Source organism: Penicillium verhagenii, assembly GCF_028828195.1.
Source record: "Penicillium verhagenii strain IBT 33310 chromosome Unknown utg000005l_segment0_segment0, whole genome shotgun sequence".
Lineage (NCBI taxonomy): Eukaryota > Fungi > Ascomycota > Eurotiomycetes > Eurotiales > Aspergillaceae > Penicillium > Penicillium verhagenii.
In genome coordinates, this window is record NW_026643169.1 from 3,169,818 (window position 1) to 3,196,171 (window position 26,354).

General features: G+C 45.9%; 10 protein-coding genes across 10 annotated transcripts; 6 read left to right on the forward strand and 4 right to left on the reverse strand.

The window, feature by feature from the left end:
- Positions 1-671: 671 nt before the first annotated feature.
- Positions 672-2,033, forward strand: N7466_004704 (uncharacterized protein; the record flags this gene model as incomplete). The annotated part of the gene is made up of 4 exons (XM_057164101.1): positions 672-812; positions 870-968; positions 1,024-1,649; positions 1,754-2,033. 4 exons carry the CDS (start codon positions 672-674, stop codon positions 2,031-2,033), a joined length of 1,146 nt encoding a protein of 381 aa, XP_057022782.1.
- Positions 2,034-2,396: 363 nt separating this feature from the next.
- On the forward strand, positions 2,397-2,738 carry dph3 (CSL family zinc fnger-containing protein; the record flags this gene model as incomplete). Its single annotated transcript, XM_057164102.1, has 2 exons — positions 2,397-2,591; positions 2,685-2,738. 2 exons carry the CDS (start codon positions 2,397-2,399, stop codon positions 2,736-2,738), a joined length of 249 nt encoding a protein of 82 aa, XP_057022783.1.
- A 617-nt stretch (positions 2,739-3,355) lies between these two features.
- Positions 3,356-4,158, reverse strand: N7466_004706 (frataxin family protein; the record flags this gene model as incomplete). Its single annotated transcript, XM_057164103.1, has 2 exons — positions 3,356-3,634; positions 3,805-4,158. The coding sequence occupies 2 exons, from the start codon at positions 4,156-4,158 to the stop codon at positions 3,356-3,358; spliced, it is 633 nt and encodes a 210-aa protein (XP_057022784.1).
- Positions 4,159-4,909: 751 nt separating this feature from the next.
- Positions 4,910-5,746, reverse strand: N7466_004707 (uncharacterized protein; the record flags this gene model as incomplete). Its single annotated transcript, XM_057164104.1, has 1 exon — positions 4,910-5,746. The coding sequence occupies one exon, from the start codon at positions 5,744-5,746 to the stop codon at positions 4,910-4,912; it is 837 nt and encodes a 278-aa protein (XP_057022785.1).
- Positions 5,747-6,294: 548 nt separating this feature from the next.
- On the forward strand, positions 6,295-7,459 carry N7466_004708 (phytanoyl-CoA dioxygenase family protein; the record flags this gene model as incomplete). The annotated part of the gene is made up of 4 exons (XM_057164105.1): positions 6,295-6,508; positions 6,570-6,709; positions 6,819-7,244; positions 7,301-7,459. The coding sequence occupies 4 exons, from the start codon at positions 6,295-6,297 to the stop codon at positions 7,457-7,459; spliced, it is 939 nt and encodes a 312-aa protein (XP_057022786.1).
- Positions 7,460-10,454: 2,995 nt separating this feature from the next.
- Positions 10,455-11,261, forward strand: N7466_004709 (uncharacterized protein; the record flags this gene model as incomplete). Its single annotated transcript, XM_057164106.1, has 1 exon — positions 10,455-11,261. The coding sequence occupies one exon, from the start codon at positions 10,455-10,457 to the stop codon at positions 11,259-11,261; it is 807 nt and encodes a 268-aa protein (XP_057022787.1).
- A 5,021-nt stretch (positions 11,262-16,282) lies between these two features.
- Positions 16,283-17,113, forward strand: N7466_004710 (glycoside hydrolase family 128 protein; the record flags this gene model as incomplete). Its single annotated transcript, XM_057164107.1, has 1 exon — positions 16,283-17,113. The coding sequence occupies one exon, from the start codon at positions 16,283-16,285 to the stop codon at positions 17,111-17,113; it is 831 nt and encodes a 276-aa protein (XP_057022788.1).
- A 1,020-nt stretch (positions 17,114-18,133) lies between these two features.
- Positions 18,134-19,446, forward strand: N7466_004711 (FAD/NAD(P)-binding domain-containing protein; the record flags this gene model as incomplete). Its single annotated transcript, XM_057164108.1, has 2 exons — positions 18,134-18,288; positions 18,357-19,446. 2 exons carry the CDS (start codon positions 18,134-18,136, stop codon positions 19,444-19,446), a joined length of 1,245 nt encoding a protein of 414 aa, XP_057022789.1.
- Positions 19,447-19,712: 266 nt separating this feature from the next.
- Positions 19,713-21,010, reverse strand: N7466_004712 (oleate delta-12 desaturase; the record flags this gene model as incomplete). Its single annotated transcript, XM_057164109.1, has 3 exons — positions 19,713-20,080; positions 20,149-20,929; positions 20,990-21,010. Coding segments are annotated over 3 exons (1,170 nt in total), but the record flags the coding sequence as incomplete, so codon positions are not given.
- A 968-nt stretch (positions 21,011-21,978) lies between these two features.
- Positions 21,979-25,734, reverse strand: N7466_004713 (uncharacterized protein; the record flags this gene model as incomplete). The annotated part of the gene is made up of 10 exons (XM_057164110.1): positions 21,979-22,696; positions 22,747-23,429; positions 23,687-23,803; positions 23,856-24,003; positions 24,180-24,277; positions 24,350-24,375; positions 24,663-24,879; positions 24,954-25,018; positions 25,093-25,500; positions 25,566-25,734. The coding sequence occupies 10 exons, from the start codon at positions 25,732-25,734 to the stop codon at positions 21,979-21,981; spliced, it is 2,649 nt and encodes an 882-aa protein (XP_057022791.1).
- Between the last annotated feature and the right edge of the window lie 620 nt (positions 25,735-26,354).

Below are 26,354 nucleotides of genomic sequence, written 5' to 3' on the forward strand. Positions count from 1 at the left end.
AAGTTGCAGCCAGATCTTTCATGGCCCAAAGCAACTCGAGGGTTTGCAGTTGCTACAATTTTTAACCATGCAGCTCTTATTTCTTTCTGGTTCATGCAGTGTGCCAGTCAGAAAAAAAAAGCCCTCTCATTGTAAATATTTTATTTCCCCCCCTTTTTTCACCCCATCTTATCTTCGAATATCCCTGGATTCGGCACCTACAGCCTCGACTCCGCTGGGCTTCAATCTTGACACCTTTTCGCCCTGGATCTTTGGGGATGGATTTGCTTGAACTTTATCTGCATCTTCTCTCTCATCTTTCCAACAATACTCAAGTGTTCATCTCATCCTATCGAATCCCTTTGCTCATTAGAAGGGAAACTTGCTTCTCGGTATGAGAATGGGGAAGAAGTGGATCAAGCTGAGCCTGAAGCTGGTGTGCAGCTTCATCTGTACGATAACGAAAGAAACGTGGAATGCCAAAATCGGTTATCAGATAGTATTTTTTATCATTCAATAATGCATTCCCTTTTATCCAATGTTAGTCACTAGTATATACTACATAATCAAGTGCCCATTTTGATGCGCGGCAAGATATTATCGCGGTTACCTCCGTACTGTAGCTCCGAGTCTGTTCTGCAGTTGATCTACTATTCCGTTTGGCGGTGAACCTTTCTTTTCCCCATACCACCATGATTCCCCCTTGCGACCCCTCCATTCTGGAACACAATCCCCAATTCAAACGACTTTATGAGAATCTCACGACTAATTTATTGAATCCCGATGGGTCAAGTCGTGCCAAGGCAGACCCAGCCCGGGAGGCCATTGTGGAGGTTAGTGATAACTTGTGAACAGTACAAGAGCTGAGATCTAATCTTTATTTCAAAAAGGACTTGAAGTCATGTCAAGTAAGGAGCGCGAAGAAGAGAATCAAAGAGCGTACACTCAGGCAGCTGGCGTTTGCGTCCGACAGCGAGCTTCGTGATGAGGTGGGTAACCTAATACGCTTACCTGGGATGATTGCAACTAACCCACTGGAACCAGTGCCATGAGAACCTTGCCATAATATCGATCTACCTTGATACTCCTCGAGCAGCCATTGAGTCCGAAACTCCCGCACAAGAACCTCAAGATGTGAAGCAAGCAGAAGGACAAGACGACATCCTGTCCCTTCTTTCCCACGAATTCGAGACTTTCTACTCCAACATTCCCACCTTTATCCAACAATTCTCCCAAATCCTCTCCAGTGCACTTCACGACCTTCGTACAATAGCAGCGATATCTACCGATGACCCCGCAGCCATTGAACCGGAGCCAGAATCTAAAACATCACGCACCCTTCCCGCCCTAGCCCGATCCTCCTCAAACCACCACTCTCGCGCCCGCGCTCGAGACCGCCGTGTCAGAACGTCAATGGCTCCTGTTCCGCCTCTGTCTACTATACTTCGGGCTCGAGTCCAGGCTCTCCGCGATATTCAGCTATCCGAACTACCTTTAGCGCGGCGCCAAATGGCCGCGGCGGCTGCAGAGGTAATCTCAGTACAGGCTCGGGTACTAGAGCGGACGATTGTTCTTCTGGAGCGGGTTAAGCACGGAGCTCTGGCAAGGGCAACAAGGGCACGAGCTGATCATTTGGCCATTGTGGCGCAGGGGGTTGAGGGAAAATTAGAGTGAGCCATGATCCCTTTCCCTTCAAAAATCACACCTACTGGTGTTAGAGAATAGTGTCATCGAGAGTTGAAAAAAAAAACGTGATTGCTAATCTCGGAAACAGGGTCACTAAGCTTGAAATCGCAGCTACGCTATACACACCCGAGACACTGTCTGCACTTGGTCGATATAAGCAACACCTTTGTGAGACGAGAGTGCGGCTTGATGAGCGGAGTGAGATAGCCACTGAAGAGTTGAGACGTTACGGAGATGTTGAGGGTGCGACCTCTGAGTCTGGCAATATAGACCGGAGTAGCACTCTGGCGGAAATTGCGCGAAGATACGGAGTCCTTGCTAAGGAGGTCGAAGGGGTGAAAATGGAGATTGCTAGGCTGGGCGAATAGATAATAAATACCGATTCAGGCTTCATGGACAGTAATGTTAGTTATATGTTCAGTTCTTGGTAAGCCGGATCCATCAACCTTTAGACCTCCACTAAGCATTGCAGGCTCGGAAGTGATACATTGATGCTGCTGTACTTTGGTCACAAGACCTCCATTATTAACAAGGTTAAAGTTTCCTTCAAATCATGGCTTCCGAGTACCTGACAGTATACAATCGTTATAAGAACCAATCAAAACCCCCATAGATTGATATCCTATCACATGACTCCCCCGCCAAAATTTAGTCCGCCACCGAGAATAATAAATATTTCTCACATTCACAAACCCTTCAAAGCCGCAGTTGAGCATTCAAATTCCTTCAAAATGGCCGACGACTCCCTTTCCATCTATGATGAGATTGAAATCGAAGACATGACCTTCGATCCTGCCATGCAGATTTACCATTTCCCCTGCCCGTGCGGCGACCGTTTCGAGATCGCCATCGACGATCTGCGCGACGGAGAGGACATCGGCGTGTGTCCGAGTTGCAGTCTGATGATCCGAGTGATCTTTGATGTGGTATGTAATAGCTTTAATCTTCGTTGCCTTCACTTCGTTATGAGCGGACTGTTTTCTTTTGACCGGCGTGCTGACATGTTTCCTTTCTTCTAGGCCGATCTCCCCAAGGCGGACACCCAGCAGACTGGCGTTGCTGTGCAAGCGTGAAGGACACGAGACTCAAAACTGAAGTTTACACCTTACGCCAAGGCGAAACCGGAGAGGCGCACATTACAACCATATTCGAGCATGAACGATACCCGTGTTCCTTGCAGCGTCAAGCCTGTCGTTCGGGGTCCTTGACTCGTGTTGCCTGCTCCGAAATTCGCATGCGCGTGCCAGTAATAAAACGTCCTCAACTTGCCTTATCGCTGGATACTGCTGGACCATCCATTTACCCCCGTCGAGCATTAGCGCTGTCAGTACTGGGTCGCCTGCGATCATGCCGCCTTCAACGATGTTCCCGTTCGCGGACCAAGGCTGACTAGTCGCGAATCTCGCCTTGACTTGAGGAAGGGTTTGAATGGGTGACCCTCCTTACACTGAGACATTCTCACACCCAACTTGCTGATCAAGGCCATACGATCCAACAAATTGATATCAGATAGCCAACACCGATAAACTAGAGCATGGTCATCTAGTTCAAATCCAATACCTAAGTTGATACGTCGCATGACAAAAAGTCCTGAATTCCATTCACGCACATAAAACTACAATATGTCACAAGACGCCGATAATATAGTATGTCCTCTCATGAGGTAAGCTGCCAGTGGGTAACCGCAGATTTAATCATCAAGCAGGACTCCATAGATATCCTTGGGCAAAGCCAACGACATCTCCCCATTCAGGATCTCTGTCAGGTTACTTCCATCACGCAGGTAAATCCACTGCCCATGCGAAAACTCGCGAGTATCCTGCTTCTCGTGCATGCGATCACCCTCGAGAACCCAGTCAAAGCGCTTCGGTCCAGAGATGGGTGAGCTGAGCCAAATCTGTCGGTTGGGGGGCTGCTTGTTGAGGACGTAGCTTCCTATCGCGGGAATGGTGATGTTGAGAACACCGGCCTGCGATGGAATTTGAATGAGAACCAGAACGGAGAAAGATAAAAAAAGACCAAAAGCAAAGATAATGCTTCAGTGGGTGGAGAGAGAGAGGCAGAAAGAGCTCCTCGGCCCACTAGAAGCAACACTCATCCACGAAGAAATCCGGCACGAGACCCAAAGAGAAAACTTACACTGTATTCAGCCTCAACATCCGAACCTTCCTCCTGCGCCTTCTCCAGCTCCGCAATCAACACATTGAAATAATGTTCCGAGTAATCATGATACTCCTCCGGCGTCAACGACGAAGGCTCAGTAACGTGCGACGCCGCACCAGCAACCGGTGTATTCGGAGGACGGGGGTTCTCAGAGTCGGGCTGAATACCCTTGGCTCTGGTGGCAGAGGCGTGGAAAGGACGGCTTGGAAGCTGGGAGCTACGGCGAAGAGCAAAAGCGAGAGCGGGCCGGGATTGCGGGGTTGTGAGGGGATTGGGGTGAACGGTGCGGCTGGCCAAACGGAGAAGACGGGGTGCGCTGCGGGAAAGCATGATGAGGAGTTGGAATATGTATGATGGGTTATGCAGTGGTTTTTGAGGTAGATTGGAATTAAAGCTGGAGCTGTTTGCGGGTGGAGAGAGCAATACATCATCGGTTTTTCGGGGCTACCGCCTTCTTGTTTGGGGTTGATTGGTGATGAGGGGATTTTGGGTTTAGATGACTAATTGTTGATTTTTGATTTGTAGATTGAATTGTCATTTTGCCTTGTTCTCTAACAATATTCCCTGATATTTGGGCTCGATGGATCTTGAGGATTTGAAGGGGGGTTGTATTGAATATGAGGTTGATGTCCTATGGATGACGAGTGGATTTTATGGAAAAACCATACTACTAGAAGCTAAGGTACTAGGTACTAAGGTATGCCACTCCAAATATTGACCATTGGCTACTAGTCTCATTGTCTACTGGCCAGGTGATTAGAATAGGAAGTTTTCTTGTATAGCAGGCAAGTGGATTAAAAAGCAGCAATTTGAACTAACTAGTCAATTAGTTAGCTTAACATTGAATGCTCACCAATGACTCCTTCTATACTCCGCAGAAACTCGGCGAGCTCGGCGAGGGGTGACGTGAGAAGTAAATTTAGATAAATAACTAAAATTTGAAGCTTCTGGCTATCTACGAGCCTATCGCTTCTTCTCTCCTTGCAGCAGTTCACCCGCATCGCTGAAGTACATAGTAGATGGCCAAAAATCCCAAGACATGCATGAAGTAGACAAGTAATCTCATCCTCAATAAAAACAATTAATCATTCTTAGAAGAATGTCCACCCATCAAATACATATTTCTAAATTTGCCGCCCATTCCTCTTATCTTTTGTATCTCCGTAAACTCCGTCCAAAACCATAGAGGAATGATCAATCCGAAGAACCACTTTTCCAACGGCCCCAACGTTTCCATCAGCAGCGGCCAGTGCCAAGTCGCATAGCCTATGAGCACAGTCCACTGAATGCATCGCCCAATGGCTGCCGCGAGTGAAGTGGCCTTCACAACAAATTGACTCGCCCAACGAGCTGGCGGAGCGGTGTAGTAAAGTAAAAACACAAGGTCGCTCAGCCCGTCTGTCAATCCAGGTCCAAATACGATCATGAGCGCAAAGAACTGCACAACCAGAGTGTGAACACCTCCCCTAGCAACGGGTTGTAGCGCACCATCTGCAGAAATCGTGTCTCGGCCGTAAAACCAGTAGTAATAATTCATAGATTGCAGGCCAATATGGTGAAGAGACAACTCCAAGCCACAGGGACGATAGAGAGCCTCAAAGACGTAGCATATTGCCATCAAAAACCATACTTGAAACTGATATTCAGCATTGGACTGTGTAGTTTCGGAAATGAATGTCGTTCGTAGGGGCGCAGCATCCGTGGAAAAAATCTTCAGAAACCACGACCAGTCAATTGTAGGTACGAGTAGTAGCATGACTATTGTCTTGAGGACCAGGACAGGTATAGCAGTGTAGAGTTGTTTTTGGCGACGAGGAGAATGAGATTTCATGCGAGGAATCAGCACGAGCATAGCCATTTGCATGCACTTGCTAGCGAGATATAGGACAAGAAATTCCGAAAGAATAACAACTTGCATAGTGTGAGGATCTTTGTACCATTCTGGGACTTTCGTCAAAACATGCTGGTAGAGGGTCCCCATTCTCTCTTCAAAGTTTGAATGCCGGATCTGTAGACTGCAAAATGTATTGAATAAAATAATAAAGTGCATGTAAAATGAAATGCCGAAAGTTCTGACTAGCTTTATTTAAATCTGCACTTGGCCTGCTCTTCTCCTGAATAAAGCGGTCTTAATGCCTGAGGAGGAACGCTTATCACGTCAGCACTAAAATGGCCTGCAGGCTGCTATACCCTATGCGATTAGTAGGGAGAATTTTAGCTCATTATTCATATTCCCGAACACTAGTTTTAGTGCTGACGTGATAGAAATTTGGATCTTTTCCGTGGCACTTGTTGGATTTGGTCTTAGCAAGCCCGTCAGGTCATGCTGTTAAATAAGAGGGATCATGATCCATAACTGAGATGAGAGGCCTGTGACAAATTTTATTCATGCTTCCATAAGTCTTCAACCTTGGAAAGATAGTACACATATCTCACCTTTCACCCTTCAAATTGAAAACAGTCATTATGCCAGAATCTTTGCCTTCAACGACTCCGTCAGCTGCATTGCCGCTCCCTGAAGTCAAAGTATTGAATGCAGGAACAACGACAACTGATGAGGTTGTTGAAGCATTACGAGATGCGGGTGGCTGCATAGTCAGAGGTTTAATTGGGACTGCACATGTGGATCAAATCGAGAAAGACTTGCGCCCGTACCTGAATGCTGATAAATCTTGGGATGGTATGTATCGCTGTACGTTTCCAAGGTCGGTATTGAGACACTTAAAATTGACACGGAATAGGGAAATTTTATCCTCCTGAAACGCGTCGTTGCTGTGGATTGTTGGGCAAGAGTCGTACTTTCGCGCTGCAAGTTATTGGGAATCGGCTGTGGAATGATGTTTGCGACGCCTTACTCACGAGCACACTCTCAACCAATTGGGTAAATTTTATATTCCTCCCCACATGCAACATTTGAAGCCATCCATAGCTGTGTTTTTTTGGGGCCGCTGTATATATCAATGGGGTTAACGGATATGATCTTGGAACAGGTTGGAAATGACATTGAAGAAAGCATCTCTCACCCACAATTGAGCAATACGATATGCTTTAGTATCGGGCCCGGTGCAGCCGATCAACCTCTCCACCGCGACGACGATGTGCACCATCACCATTTAAAAGCTGTTGGTAAACACGAAATTGGCCGCGATGTAGGAGTTGGGCTGTTTGTGGCTGGCAAGAAGGCCACCAAAGCGAACGGAGCGACGAGGTTCATCCCTGGCTCCCACTTGTGGGATTATTCTCAAGGCCCTCCCCGCGAGGAGCAGACTTTTTATGCGGAGATGCAACCAGGGGATGCTTTCTTCATGCTGAGTGGCTGTTTCCATGGGGGTTCTGCGAATCGAACAGAGAATGAAGAGCGGCTGATGTATTCCTGCTTTTTTACTAGAGGTTGGTTACGACAAGAGGAAAATCAAGTAAGTGTCATTCGGTCAACTATACTCGGCTATTCAAGAAACTGACAACCATTCAGATTCTTGCGAACCCCATTGAGGCAATTCGTGTCCTTCCCGAATGGCTTCAAGAACGGGTTGGTTTCGGCCTTAGCCGACCTTTCTTGGGCTGGGTGGATTTGGCAAATCCAATGCATATCCTACACCCAGAAAAAATCAAGCAAAGGGATTTATGGTAGTGAAAAGATATCATTGTTTGTGGTGTTACGTATAGGGCTTCAGTCAAAGTGCCCAAGTGCTGGCAGGCGATGAGTCAAGGTAACTTAATGGCGTTCATTATAATTACTCCCATGGGTTAGGTGACTAAACAAAATCCCATCAACAAATAAAAACTTTCTTGAACCCATAAACCTCTTTTAAAAGAGCATAGGTATCTCTCACTCCGTACAGTCTTGATTTTCAAGTTCCAAAGCTGTAGCGATATCTAGCTTGGGCAGTGGCGGGTGAACTTGCCCGGTCATCTGTCCACTAGGTTCACAACGCGCTTCTACCACAACTTCACGACTTCCATCGTTTCTGCTTCAAAGCGCTCATACCTTATACTAATCGTCGAAATTAAACTGCTTCTGCCAAGCCACAGCTTCTTTCCAATCGAGTTATTCCCTATATCATGACGAAGAGAAATATCGACCTTCATGTGCTGGAGCAGTCAGACTTAACTGAGGGTGAAGCGGATGTTCTTCGCATCTTGAACGATGCCTTGATGTCTCAAGCTGACCTCATCATCAGCAAAGCTAGCTAGGTCCCTGCGGCAACATATTCCCTCGCAAGGATCTGCACCGTCACAAATCGCCTCTGATATCCTTTGGGATCTCTGGGTGATGGTATTGGATGTGGTGAGAATTGTGCCCATCGACCACCAGTGGCATGAGATTTTGACTGCAGCTGCTGATGATTTTTGGTGGCAACAAGCACAGGCAACTCTCGTGGAGTCTGCAGAAATCCAAATCAACTCGAGAGGGTACTCTTTTTAGAGACCTTGTCTCTGCCCTATTTCTCCGCTTACTTTATATAGTCAAAAATTCGCCTCTTTGCAACTGGTTCCATAGCTCAGTTGGTTAGAGCGTCGTGCTAATAACGCGAATGTCGAGGGTTCGACCCCCTCTGGGACCATTGTTTTTTTTCAATCCTCTTCTACCAGTTGGGTTCTGATCGATCTTATCGTCTTCTATGAATCAGCTGTCTCCTTCACCTAGTTATCACTTTCTTATGCAAATCAGATCAAGCCATTGCAGCCCTCAAAAACCATGTGCCAGATCTCATCAAGAGGGAATGGAAACCTGCAAAGGATATACATATCTATTTGTCTCTTCCTTCCTGGAGGCATTGAGACTGAAGGTGAAGCTTTGAAAAGATTCCAAGATTGTCGGATACCCCAAGCTGGAGTTGAGACTATAGACTACTAGATAATGCCCACGTGCACAGGATAGAGACTAAGGGTACTGGACTCAGGTGAGATTGGGTCTAATCCATACCAACAGCCCCGGGGACATGTGGACCATTGGAAACAACCTTAGAAGAAAATATTTCGAAGGCTTTGATAACCTTGGTCTAAGGAGACATCTATTAATTATCTATATTGGTAGGTAATCATGTATATATCAAAATCTGCCTAGGCAATGAACACCCCAACATCACGTAATTCACGTTTGAAGTTTCATCCAAGGGTCCACTAAAATGACAAAAAAAAGCCCCACAGCCAATCGGGCAAAAGAGGATAAGCCCTAACAGCCAATCAGATTAAATAGAAGTCCACTGGTACTTGATGCATTCTTTCATCCGGAATTGGGACCTCTGGAGTCTGGACTAACACTGTTAAAAGGTCATGACACAAGCTGTTTGAATGCTATTATTGTTATGCATCTGTGCGTAGATTGTGAAGCCTGAGACTATAGTGATCCATGGATAGTATTAATCTCACCGCCCTGCTCGTGCTGCTTTTCCCTCCCTCTCCAGCTCCGTTGCTCTCTGTTCTATACTACCAGGTCTTCTGGTTCATTTATGTGTGCTTGGAAAGTCTTGGCTTCTTATCAAGGGAAATCATACAGCTTTAGCATCATATAGTCAAAAGTTCGCCTCTCTGCAACCGGTTCCATAGCTCAGTTGGTTAGAGCGTCGTGCTAATAACGCGAATGTCGAGGGTTCGACCCCCTCTGGGACCATTATTTTTTGTCAATTCTCAAGGTAAGAAGACCTATAGTCGTCTTGTAGGAATTTTTGGCATTAAGCGAACATTTTTTTTTCCTTAGTAAGGACAACCTTGGAACACACAACTCATGATCGAATTATCCATTGCTTCGAGTTCTATATCATCTAAGCCAAATATGATATAGATCGGAGGGTATATAGTATAAAACTATACAACATGCATAGTAAATAACCTTGGAAGTAGTACTTGAGGGCTAAAAAACGAATCTTCATGATTGAATGTGTGGTTTAGATGCATAAAAAATGGTCCCAGAGGGGGTCGAACCCTCGACATTCGCGTTATTAGCACGACGCTCTAACCAACTGAGCTATGGAACCAGTTGCAAAGAGGCGAATTTTTGACGATATGAGGCAGTCAGGTTAGTAGGGCCGGGGTTGAGTGCGTTTTTCAAGTATGCATGGATGCCTGAGGCACAACTTGGAAGCATCAGACCCAATCTATACAACGATTTCATGACCAAAGCCATTCAATTCAACCAATTAAATTTGTGATATCCATCTTCCTGAAACCCCGATTTCTTGGCAATTATATTCCCATCATGATCTAGCCTAGAATTGGTCAAATTCAAAGACAAGGCTGACTTCAATTTCCCAGGGTGTGGAGAACATAGCTTCCTGTCCGCTCGGCCATAATATGGGTTTCTAAATAATTCGACTGAGAAATACCAACAATCTAACGTAAGAAGCAATAAGTTAATCAAGAGTGGCTACTATACTTTTCTCTTCGCATACTGTTCTGCAGTTGGCAATAGTCAGACGGGAAATATTTCAGCCGCAATCTGGGAAATATACTGATAGCGCTTGAATTGCATGATCCAGTAGGTTCAGGTTAGACCTAAAGCCTGGCGGCTATAAAGAGGTGAAGTTGACCGCTTTTAAGCGGGGCAAATCCCCCCATCTTTCTCAAGCTTCACACGTCCCCAATTTCAAACTTGGATGTTCCAAGTTCTATTACATTAGTTCAATATGGCTCCAGAAATCGCTCAAATTGAGGATCTAGACTTCTCAGCAGAGGCTTTCGACCCAGAAGTCAACACGTTCCTATACACTTCCTTCAGCAAAGTGGAAGAGGATGATAGCGTTTTCTTTGGCCAGATACTAAAGCGCAAGCGGTTTATTAACCCACAAGAATACACCACTGCTCTGAGGAGGATTCCAGACGAAGAAATATACCCAAAATTTACGCCATATGGTGACATTCACGCTGTTTATGATGGGAAGGACCCATTACCTAGCAACGTCTACCTTAAACGACCACGTCTATTTGTCTACGATGACTACAAAGAGCAAGATGCAGTTGATATAATCCCGGCTCTTCTTCTAGAAGAAGCACATATCTTGGAAACTCTATCAAAGAATCCCCATCCTGGTATTATCAAATATTATGGATGTCGTACCCAAAGAGGTTTCATTACTGCTCTAGCTCTGGAGCGTCACCCCAGTGACTTGAAACGATACATCAAAGACAAAAAAAGTCCACTCGACCAGGAAAAATTCATGGTTGCCCTCGAGTCGGCTATAAATCATCTGCACTCTCTTGGGTTTGCCCATAACGATATCAACCCTGCCAACGTTTTACTTGACCATGCACAAATGCCTGTTCTTGTGGATTTCAACTCATGCAAGCCAATTGGAGAGAAACTCACGTATAGTCGGGGGACTCTCAGTTGGACTGATGAAGAGGATGAGTGGGATACATCGGAGACCCGTCATGATTTCTTTGGGATGGAGAAGATTCGAGAGTGGCTTAAGATATCTGCAGAAGTCCAGTAAGGAGTTGTTTGAGTTTTACCTAAGTTTCGTTGTGTTTCTTTTAAGAAGATTTCGCGCAGACTTTCTGGTACAAAAGAGGTCTGTAATGGCCAGATTTGAATATTTCATTGGGAGAAAGGTGCTTCAAAAGTAGCTCCGTAGTAGGCAGTATCAGCGTTTCATCATTTCGCCTTTTCTCTCTTCTCTTAAGTGCTTCTTCTTACTGCCAAAAGGCTATAGAAGGAGCAGAAGAAGTGAGGTAACTCATGCGGGCGCATAGACACGGAAGAACATGCATAGGAACGTACTAGATCTATAAATCAGGGGAAAAGTGTAGACTCGAACGCCCGAGTCTTCCAGTCTCCCCGTACTGTCATGTTGAATCAACTTTGAATCCACCAAAACATGTAATTTAGAACTTCCAAATCACCCAAATTACCAATATTAAATGCACACATGTGCATGCATGTGGACTTAATCAAGGTTGCACCTCCTTCCAGATGTCATGTCCGATGGATTATATTACTAGCAATTCAATGTCAACATTAAACATTGGGAACTGAAGAATGTCAAGCTTCTTTCTCGCCGTTACGTTTGAATAGAATACAGTGAAATATATACCAAAGTGTAGAGGTTTCAAAGTATTGGTATAAACATTTAAAGAAAGATACAAGCATATCACAGGAGCAAATATCACCAATACACTATTTCCCCCTCTTTATAACACCAGTTGACCTCATCAGGACAGCCATAGAGAAATAAAATTCAACACAACAAGCAAGGAAGAAATGAATTCGTACTTTGATTCAGAAAACACAAGAAACACACAGACAGGGAAGAAAAGTTAAAAAGGAGAAACAAAGAGAAACAAAGAGAAACAAAGAGAAACAAAGAGAAACAAAGAGAAACAAAGAGAAACAAAGAGAAACAAAGAGAAACAAAGAGAAACAAAGAGAAACAAAGAGAAACAAAGAGAAACAAAAAGAAAGGAACAGTCTCAAGTCGTCACTAGTAGAGTCTCTGCTGCATGTGTGCCTGGTGATTCATAGACGAAAGCCTGAGGTACGGACGGAAGCTAGCCTCAGGCTTCCTGAACTCAGTTCGAGTACTTATCATGCGTGACACAAAAGCGACTCGCAGGAAGCTATCGATCCCAAGAGTCTCAGACTAGCCGGCCCTTAAGATGTTTCCATCCCCTCTGGATAGCGTGGAAAAATATCCGTGCCCTAGATGACTTGTATTTGAAGTTTCCATGGCCGTCTATATTGTTTTTGGGGTTCCAAGTCAGCTCAGGTTGCCTATGCGATGTTGTGCCCAACTTTGAAGAATCAAAGAAGCGATCAAGCTCGGCATCAGAAAGCTTTTTCATGGCATCATAGAGCTCTTTCTGGCCGTGTGATATTTCTTCCTCGAGTATATTCGCAACCTCTCTGAATGAGTCTGCAAGTTCCTCAAATAGTCGCCCTCCTTGACGTGCACACTCCAAACCTTTTGGGCCTCTCAAGTCGTCTTGAAATGGGGTATCAGAAAACTTTTCTAATCTAGAAACGATATCCAACAATTTTTGCTGCCATTCCCGGCGGCATCTTTCATTCTGAATAACAGTGATAAGTATGTTATCTTGGCTTTGATGGTGTAATTCGTATTGCGGAGGGCTATCGTTAGATAATTTAGACATTGTCGGAGATAATAGGCCAGTTCTTAGAAAATCAGGTTTGGTTAACATTGAAGAGAACAGAGAATATTTTGTTGGAAGGAATTATTCTAGTCTTATTCTTCGAAAAGAGTAGAATCTTTCAGTTTAGAATAAACTTAGCTATCTACCGCCGAATACTAATATAGTAGATACCAGTTGACCAAAGCTATGGTACACTACTAAGTTCATTTGGGCTCTGGAAGACTTACAATAAATACCGAATAACCAGTGCATATGACAAAGTGTGACGTGCATCGAAGGCCCTTTAAAAGTTCTAAAAATTTCCGAGCAACACGACTTCCAAGTAAGTCAATTTTACAAAGATATCCACCAGTTTTTAAATAATGGGGATCTGACCTTTTTCTCGCTGTACAGCTAACCTCCAGGACCATCACCTGGGGGTGTCATCTACCTTGGGCGTAAGTCGATTTTGAGTTGCTTTCCGTGAGTTGAAAGTCCAATGCTAATTTTTACAGTAAGCTTCTATGGACCTGCAAGCGCTTTGAGTGATGGATCTTGGACATATCCCGTGGTTGAAAAGATCAAAGCTATCACTTCGTAAGTGTTTAAAAATATACAAGAAGTGACAAGCCCATTGGTATTGGCAATGATTCTTGTTTAGATCGTCTCTTTCATCTGACGGCAATAACCAACAGCAGGTGTTGAATAAGGCTATGGTGCAAAACTCTAGCTTCACGAACGGACATATTAGCTGCGATGCACGGTCCCTGCAACTGTGGCCTGGTCAAAAATTTTTTTCTATCCAGCAACATGGGCTGAAATTGTCCGGGCGGGGATAACTGGTGTTATGACTCGGTCTCCGAGTAGCTCCGAAGACTGCGTTCGCTAGAGACTAGATAGTGTCCATATCATTCAGATGACGGCAGTAAATGCAAGAAATCTACCGGAGTGCAAAGCCAATATGCCTTTGTATTGTCAATTCGACTCGCCGTCGGGGCCTAGATGTAACGCAAGGTCCAAGTACGTAGCACGGGAATCGGCAATTTTTTATCCCTGCAGTGTGTGGCCGAGGCTCACACATTGAGCCAATAAACACGAGTATGTGAAGTGCTGATGTCAAGAGCTGGGGCCCTTCGACGGTGTCTGTTACGTGGGCTACGCCAACAGCCCCGGTGTTCGTAACACTAGAAGGCCGAGAGCCACCGGACAGGCCCCGAGAACAGGAGAAACTTACACATGACGCGCTAGTGGATAAAAATCATGGCGAACTAGTAGTGTTCTAACGGGGCCTCGCACGTTTTATCAGCAAATAAGGTTACGATTGATCTACACCAAGCGAACAACTTCGTGCGAACGCAAACTTGCCACGAGACGGTGAGTACATCGCAAGAAAATTCCGTTGCCGCCAAGCCAACCTGACAGTTTGAGGAACCAATGACCGGTCTCTAGAGCTGAGTGGTTATCCTATGATAGCCCGTGCCAGGCTGTCACAGACACCCTCGACCCGGGTCCATACGGTCTCTGGTTCACCGCGGTCGACAGATCCATAGGTGTGTGTACCTATGGGAGAGCCAGGACCCAGATCTCCACACCAATCATAACACAAACCAATCCCACAGGAGCTTTCGATGTTGCGACCGGGGAAAAGGGAATATCCTAGGAGTTAGCAGCAGCGGGAAAGCGAATTTTCGATACTTTGCGGAGTACACCCTTTCGCAGTCGCTGTACGATCGGATTACAACGGAGACGGGGGGCGCATGTACCCTGCGTAAAGTGATCTCCACCGCCATAGGGTAAAGAGCCCTAGGGACAGGCCCAGGCCCAGCGAATGGAGTAGGGGGGGGGGGGGGGCGATGGGGCACCGTTTGCCGGTGCCTGAGTTCGGTGAGGCTTAATTCAGTGCTGCGGAGGGGGACGCGACATCAATGAGCAGATCAGGGAAAAGCAATGGCGTTTCAGGTGATGTGTATGGTGGAACATGGGCTTCGGCAGATGCAAGGGCGAAAGGGTTTTGGGGGTGAAACACGACGATCGGAGCTAGTAGGAGCTAGTGTAAGTTGGGGCGCAGGCTGATGCCGTCATTTGTGAGTTCGATCCAGTTTGTGTGGTTTGTTTGATTTGTTTGATTTGTACATTTTGTAGGTTTTGTAGGTTTTGTAGATTTATTTTGCTTTGTTTTATATGGCATTGTGGTGTTTCGACTTCTATTACTTTTACTCAAATTAAACCCATGAAAGGACACGATGACATTTTATTTATTTACCATGTAGTAATGTCCCATGAATCGGAGTTGAGATGTGAGATGTGCAACCTATCAAAAGTCTGCCCTGACGATGATCCATGGATGCATCAGTCATCGCCACCGGGTCTCCAATCCTGTCGAATGTCGACGCAAGCTTGTCCACGGTAGATCTAATGACTTTCTCCACTTTTCTTTCCCACAAATCGAAGCTGAATTTCATGTTAGAAACACTTGAGAAGCTCTTTCAGGGGAAGAATAATCCGATCTGAACCTCGCCCCTGCAAGCTCCGAGCTCACGGAGTATACCACCGGTGCTGTTTACCATAGCCATGACCTTTGATACACATAGAAATTAACCGAGCTTTCAAATTACAATTCATGATCCCCGTCGCTACACATTTTTGCCAAAATAAAAAAGACCGAAAAGACTTCGTGTCACCCGGTCCAGTCCTTTGTGGAGCAACAATAGATCAGCTTGTGGAGCGGAGACATAACCCCATTAAGGAGGAGATTACAGAGAAGAAAAGAAGAAAAAGAAAATCCAAGACAGCAAAACTCCACTCTGCGAGTCTGGATGAATGTGAATTGTAATCCATTGCTCAAGCTAATCAATTGACCAATCACCTACTCTCCAGGAGCCTGTCAATCGGGTCTCTATTCCCCATGTCCAGTCAGACTCTTTCCCTGGTTCCTCTTTGCTACCTGCACAATGGTAACCTATAGAAGAGAATGTCATGTAAAATGACCTCAGGAAGACCCAGAGTATCTGCACTCAATCCAATCAATCTTCTCTTCTCTCTCCCGTGTACCCCACTCTAGCACAGAAAAAAAAAAGTGTATGTACTGTGAAGCCCATCGTGCATTGACGCACACTTGACGCGCCGGTGATTTAACCTCGTCCATCCCCCATCCGTTTCTTCCTCCTTTCTTCCTCCAGTGCATCTCATTCATTCCTTCGGGTCTTTTTCCAGTCCTTCATTTTTTTTTTTGCCATCTAGCTACCTGTGCCGTGCACGGTCTAGAGCGCCCTTCTTTTCTCTCTATCCATTCTTTTTTCAAACCGCGAGAACAGGCTTTCTCCATTTATTCGGTCTCATCCACTCCTTCGGTGACCAACACAAAAAAGAAAAACAAGCACTCAAAATGGTTTCCTTCACCACCCTGCTTACTGCAGGCCTGTTGGCCACCACTACCCTTGCTGTGCCCCACACCATGCACATGCACCGGGATCTGCACAAGGTGCAGAAGCGCTCCACCAGCAAGCGCGGAGCGGCCTACAACGATGTCTCCACCGTCTCCGTCCTCAGCGACTCGAACACCATCAGCTGGGCCTATGACTGGGGCTTCTCTGGCAGTTCTGGTCTCCCCTCCGGTGTCGAGTTTGTCCCCATGCTCTGGGGAGTCAGCTTCTTCAGTGGTTGGCTCACAGCTATCGAGACCCTTCTCGCCGGCGGAAGCAACTACATCATGGGTTTCAATGAGCCGGATAACTCTGGTCAGGCTAACATGAGCCCTTCCGTGGCGGCTGGATACTACAAGCAGTACATCACCCCGTACTCCGGCTCTGCCAAGCTGATCTCTCCTGCCGTCACCTCGTCCACCACGGACGGTGAGGGTCTGAGCTGGCTCGAGGAATTCATGACCGACTGCTCTTCCTGCAACATTACCGGTCTGGCTGTTCACTGGTACGGAGACTCCATTGACGAGTTCACTAGCTTCGTTCAGGAGGCCGTTACCACTGCCGCCAACTACGACCTGGAGGAGGTGTGGGTCACTGAGTTTGCTCTGACTGCCGATATCTCTGGTGTCAGCGATCAGTCCACCACTGCCGACTTTGTCACTCAAGCTGTTACCTGGATGGATTCTCAGGCTAACGTTACCCGTTACGCGTACTTCATGTGTGCTGATGGATATCTGCTTTCTGATGATTCGCTGAACTCTGTTGGCTCCGCTTACACCTCGTCCTCGAACTAAGCGTATTTAGTATACATGCCGTTTGCTATACTCTGATGGAGATGAGGAGAAGTAGTATGATGTGGGGATGATGAATGATGAACACAGAATGGGAGTTATCGGCGTCATTATGGAACGGGGCTACGGCCTCGACTTCCCTTCGGCGCAACGGATTGGTCTCATCTCGGTTCTTTTTATATGATTTTGTGATCTAAAATGCCTTTTGCTTTGATGTCTTGATGTCCTTGATTTTTCGTGTGAATATCAAAGATGGCCTTAGCAAATACGAAATTAACACAAATATCTTCGGAAATATTTCCCCTTCAATAACCTTTGCTTCAATAATCTTGGAAGGGTTTTATGAATTTGCCTATTCCTGCGCTCTCAAGTAGTTCCGAGTTTTGGAGTTGAAAGTTTTCGCGACACCGATGTTGACTCCGATCGTATTTTCTAAGATCTAATCTAGCGGCTATTTACATTCGGTTGAACACCACGAATATTCAAAAGACTACCCCGAGACCCAATGTTTTCAAATGTTCTTTATGTATATTTCACGCCGCCTTTCGTTGCCGGCGACTCACTGCTCCATTGGCCGAGTTTCCTCACCTAGGCTTCTAATCCCGCGATATCAAACGCCGAGTTTTCAAAAGCCGATGCCTCAGACCCTCAAGTGACAAGAAACATTGCAGATACCGATAAATCGAGCCCTGAATCTACATATAGCGGATCAAAAGCGAATATTCAATCCAGATTTCTTAGTTGACACTCGAATTAATCTGACACGAAGACCAGCTTTCTTCGGGGCATTTTTTTTTATCTAATTGATGTAGCTCTCTACCTCCGGGGCTGCCGCGGACTCTCCGGTCCCGCAAAACCCCTGCCTCCGTAGCGCTCAGCGCTCAGTATGTGGCCACTCCGTAGATTTCGATCAATTTATGAACATTGAAGTATATAAGTCTCAATGTGTTCCACCTAACCACCTCATTATCCAGAATTTTTATTCAGTTCTACTTTATCTACCATTCCCTCATATAAATAGCCATGTCTTCCCCGCCTATAGTCCTCATTATTGGCTGTGGTGTCGCCGGCCCTGTCCTATCAATCCTTCTCAAGAAAAAGGGATATCAGCCAATTGTCTTCGAAAAAGTTCGCGCCCTCGGTGAGGCCGGAGCATCTCTAATGCTCAATCCAAATGGGTAAGATTCGTGTCCCACCCGTGCAGTCTGAGAAATCGATGTATTTATTAACATGCAACAAAACATAGCTTGAAAGTCTTGAATCTGCTTGGCAGCCCCGAGCAGCTGTTTAAAGATACTGAGATCCTACCGTTATCCGATTACTGGCATGGAACGACATCAGGCGAGACACTAGCACATGTTGACCTGCCTGCCAAATTTGTCGCCAGATACGGCCAGCCGGCATTAGGCATCAGGCGAACGACATTGAACCTTCAGCTGAAAGAGATGGCCTTGAAGGCAGACATCGAAATCCACGAGGGACATGAACTAGTCGGAATCGATGAAAGCGAAGATTCCGTCACGGCACATTTTAGCAACGGGAAATCGGCGACTGGTTTATTTCTTGTTGGTTGTGACGGGATAAAGGCAGCATCTCGACGCATTTTGCTCCAAAGATCCGGGGTTAAGGAAGGGCCACCCGTGTTCACCGGATTAACGCAAACCGGCGGTATCTCAAAGACTCCGCGCGCGCTGGCAGAGAAAGTCGGCACCATGTCTAACTGGTATGGAAGCGGAGTGCATATGATTGCTTATCCAGTGTCGACGACGCATACGTCGTGGGCGGTTACATTGCCCCGGTCGGACGAACAGCAGGAGACGTGGAAAATGGCCACAGGAGAGCAATTGGAAGCGCAAAAACGATTTTTGGAATCCAAGTTGGAGGGATCTGAGCCAGTCCTTTTAGACTTGGTGAGAGGGCTGGAGCGGATTCTCTCGTTTGGACTCTTTGATCGCGCAGAACTGGGCATAGAAAATTGGTTCACAAACCGCTGTGTGTTGGTTGGCGATGCGGCACACCCGACCAGTCCGCACTTGGGGCAAGGTGCGAATCAGGCACTAGAGGATTGCTATCATCTCAGCCGCTTGCTTCCAAATATAGATGAAGTCTGTGAAGAGAAGGATGCAAGCCTGTCTGGTATTTTCGAAGAGTTTGCACGACTTCGACAGCCACGAACCTCGGCCCTGGTAAAAGGTGCTAGGAGAAAAGGAGAGGAAAGAGTTGTGGTCGGGGGTGCGGAGCTTTGTCGACAACGTGATGCCCAGATTACCGCTGCTTTCAGCAATCCAGAGGCGGTCCTGAGAGGGCTTGATGCCTTGTATGGAGAACCCTTTTAGGTAAAGAGTCTTGGAAGATGTGATAGATGTGATATATGCTCCGTTCAAGTAGATATAGAGAATAATAGAGAGAAACAAGAGATAATGGTGCCAGATCAGTGGTGGTTAGCAAAAGAAGAACGCAATCTATCTCATAATAAAGTCTCCTTTCAAATTCCTCAAGGCAGATCCGTAGCAAAAAAAATCATTTAATACCCGGCTTCTAAGCCCGCCAAATTATTGCAAAGCGTTGAGAGAAGTCAAAAGCTCTCTATGATCTGTCTAACCATCTTGTCTGTATTCCATCTGAATATTTCCGGGCCCTCGCCAGATGAGGCAGAATCGACATTGGAAACAAACTTGCAGAAGCGGAACGTGGGGTATAGAGACCAGATCAAAGACGCCTCTTTTTGCTCGTTATAAAGCGGACCAAGAAGTGGTCGAATCGCCCGTGTTGCCTCTTCCGCTTTATAAAATGGGATGTTTGGGAAAAGATGATGAACAACGTGAAAGTCAATGATATCGTGGAATAAGTGGCGACCTAGAAATCCTGTCGTACGATATATTGTAGACAAAGATCCCTTCAGAAAAGTCCAGCTTTTATCTCCGTAATGCGGCAAGGACGGATGAGTATGATGAAGATAGGTAATGGAGACTAAAAAAAAAGACGAGTCAGTCATCGATTCGGCTGTCAGTTTAAAATTTTTGGCATTTAATGTTTACCAATCCAGTGATTGACCCAGATATATGGGAGAAAGTACAGCAGCAAGACCTGCTGTAAGCCAACCTGTGTGTATAGTGCCACCAGTATACACCCAAATGCTGCCAAACCCAGATCAGAAAGTAGGATGTAGAGTCTCTGCGACTGGGTAAAAAGAGCTCCAAATGGATCAAAATGACTTTTTCTTGATGATCCCGCATGTTGACTTGGTAAACTGTCCACCCCGGCACTGACATTGAAAAGAAGATACATCGGCCAGCCAAACAGCTGGTGGATCAACAACTCCAATAGTGCCATCGCAGGGGCATCCTCAAAATATTCAATCGCCGTGTGGGATAAGAAGGGTATGGAATTCTCATACTCTTCTTTTGTGAAGGGCACAAATGCAGTATCCTTGCCCATATGGCCGGTGTAACGGTGATGACGAGCATGTGTGGTCTTCCAAGAGAAGTAGGGCACTAGAAGAGCAGAGTGCAGAGCGTACCCTATAATGTCATTTACCCATGGGTAAAGGGAGAATGCACCATGTCCGCACTCATGCGCCAAAATCCAGAAGCCCACGCCGACGCAGCCTTGGAAGAAGCCATAGCATATCCAGGCTAAATATCGAGCCCCGGACAACGGAATTCTGTCAATCTGGAGAGCACAGTATATCAAGAGGCCACAGTAGCCTATGTCACGGAGGAGATACATGAGCGAAGTAGGCAGCGAGGGCTGAAAACAGGCTGGGGGTATGGCGGCCTTCAGAGAATTTAGCCTTAGCTCAGGGAAACTTCCTTCATCCTATAAACTTGTTTCAGCTTCAATACTCGTCGGCAAAATCTCAATCCCAACAATACATACCTTCGTTTGATCATCCATCATAGTCAATTGATAAATAAACCAGGGGAATAGAATAAGAAATGCCACTGAGTCGCAGATAAACTGAAGATCTCCGAACTGTGTGCTTTATGTATCAATTTCTTCTGTCTTTCAAGACTGCGTTCTTCGTTTCTCGGAAGGCATGATCCACACATCCTTCATCGGCTGCATCGAAAATGTCTCCCTTGTGATTCCGAGGTAGAGTCTTTGTTGTACTACACCCGCGCCCCCCCCCCCCCCCCCCCCTCCTCAACGCCCTGCATTCTTCCAAAATCGGTACTAAGAACTTGCCAAAAATCGACAGAGACATCACGTTCGGGAAAATTGCGCAGTCTCGGAGGTAATCTCATCCACCACGTTGATCCAATGGAAGTGGTTTGCAATATCATTCGCGCCGAGATGAAGTGGCGACCCAGGATGGTGTGAAGATATGACAGAGGATGAAGATTTCTTTCAAGGGTGGTGGGGTGGAATCAGTATCAAATCAATAGGACAAATTTTCCAGATGGAGACGGGGATGAGGCCTTTGCGTATCACTGGTTGGATAATGGAAGTATTGGCACTTGAGGTCATCTCACGGTTAGGTACTATCACACAGATCGACACTTTGCATGTATCATGATGTATTAAACGAATGACGCGGCGTGTATGAATAAGCCAGCTGCAGGGTGACGGGCCAGGCTAAACTTCCAGCCTAGTAAGAAATTGCCGCATATGCAGCAATATGGAAGCCATTTCCGGTCCCACAGGAGAAACTGTCACAACACCCAAATTCATGCTTGTGAACGCTACATCTGCTGCACGGTTATAAAACTGGAAATTTTGAATCACCCCCGGTGGCGGATGTCAGACTTGAACCTGATGAAGTGCATTTCCGATCGACCATTCATCTACATGAGGGATTTTTTTCGATTAAGGATCGTTAAAAATATTTCTCCATTGATCATTTGTTCATTCATGCAAGCCACCCTCTACAGAGCGTTTCTCATGCGAACAGCTCCTCCAAAGAAAACAGCACAAATTCCAGTGACTATCTGTATCCTCTCTAGCACCACAGACCCCGGAAATTGAGCAACGAGGGTTCCGATGTAAATTACTGTCCACATGCCAAGTATAATTGCTGAATGCTCATAGAGACCCAGCAATCTACCGGAACCGAACGTGTATCTCTCCGTCAGAAGATACCTGACAGTGGCCGTCTGGTAGGCTCTTTTCTGAGATGGATCCAGATAGAACTCCACAAATTTGTCCATGAAAGTGGGTGCATGGTTTTTGCGAAGAAAGAGTATCAGAGACTGTGTGATTCGGTGAAGTCGCGAAATGGGGGTAGAGGTGGCCCCGGGTACTGTGGCCCCGGGCCACACACTGATAGATAAGCAAATATCATCTAGCAGGCCATGGTCGGAAGTCCAGAGATATTGAGAGTGTGGATCTGCTGCTAACGAGAATGGGCTAAGCTCTTTATTAAGGCCTGCAGATGGTTCCTCATATTGAAGGATATTAGTGTAGAAAGCTGGGCTTAAAACACGAATGATCACTTCTGCTCCAACACCGGACTGTGAGGAAGGGGACTGAAACGTCTCAGGCAAAAGCCAGTGGGACTTCGATGGCTCGTATACAACCTTCAGAGGCTTTGGATAGTGAGCGACAGCGTGAGCGAGGAAAAGACGGAAGAATTGTTCTAGGAAGCTGTAGAGATATCAGTTACCTAGTAAAATGTAGCCAGTTGTGATGCTTACCGCTCAATATCAGTTTCCTCTCTTGGAATATTCGGATTTTTCACTTCTGGCTTACGGAGATAGGTGAGGTTCCCCCGAAAGCGAACACGAAGTGCCTCATAGATAATGCGTGGCTTTGAAAGAGCACCGATATAGCCCCACCGGCAGATGAATCGCATCAGCTGCCACGGGTCTGCGCGTAGTGGGTCTAGTGGCTCCCCCCAAGAGTACAGCCGACTGATAATCTTAGGTCGGCCATCGGGCGAATAGAGCGTCGTATTGGTGTGCAGTGGCCCCTTGGTGCCCGACATGGGATTGCATGGATCACTGCAAGTAGTTGTAAAATATCCTTCCACTTTTTCAAATGGAGAAAGAAAGAAATCCTTGTCCCATTCTGCCTTGTACATCTTGAATTTGGAAACCGAATCAAGAAATCTCACACTTTGCGACTTATTGGCAGTCTGACACGGAACGGTGTCGATGGTCCCTGCACTGTCCTTCATATTTGCCTCAGCACTGCCCGCAGTGAGCCTGAAGAAGGCCGCTTTTCGTTCACCAAACGAATTGTTCACCTCCATCACCATAGCATCAAGTTCGCGCGATTGATTGTACAACAGCCACCATGATACAGCATTTCGTGTGAACCAAAGAAATTTGGGTATGCTGATCATGTAGGCGTACGGCCACTGCTGAGGATCTTCGCCCTGGTCTTCCGTTAGAGTGGGTCTTGTGTACGTCCTTATTGCACCGTTGGATGCCACTTTCCCCGTTAAGGTGACGCGTCTTATATAGATTGGTGGTTGAATAATAATAATTTTTATTGCTTGATAATTTGCCAAAAAAGAGGTGAGGAAACCCTTTGGTCACCCTAGTATGCACATCCTATCAGCGTTTTCATGTGAAGACAAGCCAGGAGAGCCGTGATCAGGAGGATCGTGTAGTTATACTTGTAATTGACTACATCGCCCTTCTCGTAAGCCCAATCTTCCATTCCTTCAATGTGTGTAGAGTACCACATAGTGAAGGAGTCCCAGGGGTAAATAAACCAATTCTTTCCGGTTTGTTTGTCAATGTACCACTGTCGAAACCTCATTAGTCAGCTGGATGAAGACTTTTGGCTATAAGCTTACACTTCCACATCCACCACTATAAACTGTTTTATCCAGAGCATTCACGATGTTCTCGTGGAAAGCCCTCTCACTAGAGTCTCTAATCTCAACAGACTTGGCACGGCCGTCGATAACATCTTTTATGGCTCGAATAACCAAATGAACGAAGCTAGAAGGGGTCAGTCAATCATGTCAAAGCTAGACTATATAAAGGATCAACATTCAAATGTTGTAATTTATCTCTCCGCAGCAAATATAGTCGATGTATGACCTCGACCTGAATGTGGTCCCAATATATAAAAGAAATTTGGAAAATTGGCCATTGCGACTGTCTTGAAGGCTGACTTGCTTCCAAATCCATTCCAGTGATCTTGTCGCGAGATTCCCTTCCGTCCAAAGAGTTTAACATCAAATTGAGCTGTCGCAAACCCGGTCGCCAAGATCTAATACATCGTCAAATTAATTAATTAAAATTCCGAAGGTACATTCGTACAGAATGTGTGGGTAGTGCTTACAATCATATCAGCCGGATACGTTTTGCCTGATCTCGTTAGCACTGAACGAGCCTGAATAGCCACTATGGGATCTGCGGTTAAATGAACATTTTCTCGGCGAAGGCATGGGATGTAATTATCGTTGTCAAATACTCGTCTCTAATATGCTATTGATTAGAAGTCTCGAAATTGAGGAGGATCCGCCTAAGGTTCTGTATCTTACCTTGCACCCCATGTCAAAGGCAGGGATAAGGAGTGGCCAATATTCCTCTGTGGTCAATATTGAAACTTGGTCAGCAGAAGACATAGATGAATATATAACGAGTGATTATACCTGGTGAATTAGCTTTGATATATTGGCTGCTGGTTTCCGATGCCTTTTTGCGGAGAGTCTCGCCTTTACCGGTAATATTAAACTGGGGGCCGGAAGTTTCGAGGTACGCAAAAACGGCGGCACGCAATAACCATAAAAGTGAGGGAATGTACTGGAAGACCTTTCTCAGCAATGGAGCAATCCCCTGGTTCTCACTTGGCATGTAATGCTGTGGGGTCTGTACATAATCAAGTCAGCAAATCCATCTATGGGTATGTAGTACATATCCAAGTTCAAATGTTGATGACTGACTCGCATGAACTGAGTGATTGATTTCGTCTCATGGGCAACTGATGGGATAAGTTGAGAAGCAGACGCTGTATATCATATGTCCAGATATTAGCCATCATCATGGTCGAAGAATTGGCATTTTTACTGGAGGTCGCCTTACATCCATTACCAATGACCACGACATCTTTGTCACGAAGGCAAATGTCGCGATTCCACTGCGCTGTATGAACAATATTCCCTTGGAATGATTCTGCACCCTCAATATTGATCACATTTGGGATGGATAAACCTCCTACCGCAGAGATAAGGATCTTGCACTCTTGCTCAAAGCAGACGCCGGATGACAAATCTCGCAGGCGGACTACCCAAGTGCTGGTTTCTTCATTCCAGCAACCCTCTTCCCACTGAACGTGACATACAATGTGACGAGCCACATCGTGTTTGGCTGCAACATGGTTGAAATAACCCAGAATCTCAGTCTGTTTTGGAAAGACTTTCGAGAAATGAGGATTCGGGGCAAAAGAGAGGCTATAGAAGACGGCGGGGATATCCACTCCACATCCTGGATCTTTCCGACAGTGAGCGTCAATACCGCAAACTTCAAAGTAATGAGAAGCCTTATTCAATTCTTACACTGATTGGACCACCATGTTCCTCCGGGCTGCGGCATCTGGTCATATATTACCAAGTCCTCGCACTTGAGCTGTTTTTTCAGTTGACAAGCCATTGCCAAACCCGAAAAACCAGCTCCGATGACCGTGACTTGAACAAAAGGCTTGTTCATCTTTTCGTTGGGAGACATTGTGATCTCAGGCCAAGGTTTCTTCGAAGGAATCGAACATATAAGGTATGATTCAAAGGTTCAATTTGATATGAATCGATAATTCTGAGAAGTTCGTTCCTTCTTTGAACCGTGAGACGAGGAGAGAATAAATACTAATATTGATGTGTTCAGCGAAATTTACGTCCAAGACCAACATTGCATTTGTCGATTGATTGGATGTCTCTCTCTCAATGGCGCTGTTCAGCTTTGAATGTACTGTGATTGTCACACGCATGCACCATGTGATTGAGGTGAAGCCTAGTCGATTCAGAAACTCGCATTCTCTCGGGTGATTTCGCAAGCCCACCCTCCACGATTATTTGCGAAACCGACCTAGCCGCTCAAAATTTCGGTCGTGATTTCTGATTTGAATAATTTTTAGAAAGGATGGTGTGAAGCCGAAGTTGTGATGAGCAGTAAAGTGGCGTGAAGATCATTGAGACTTGTGGGTGTCATTGGCGAATTCAATTTCCCCGAAAGCAGCAGGAGCATGATGCATTATGCAGCTGGCACCTCAATGTGTATCCTAATACTTCGTAGGTCAATCTATGTAACTATGCGAAGCAAGATGTATTCCTTTCTAAGTCCCGTTTGATCAA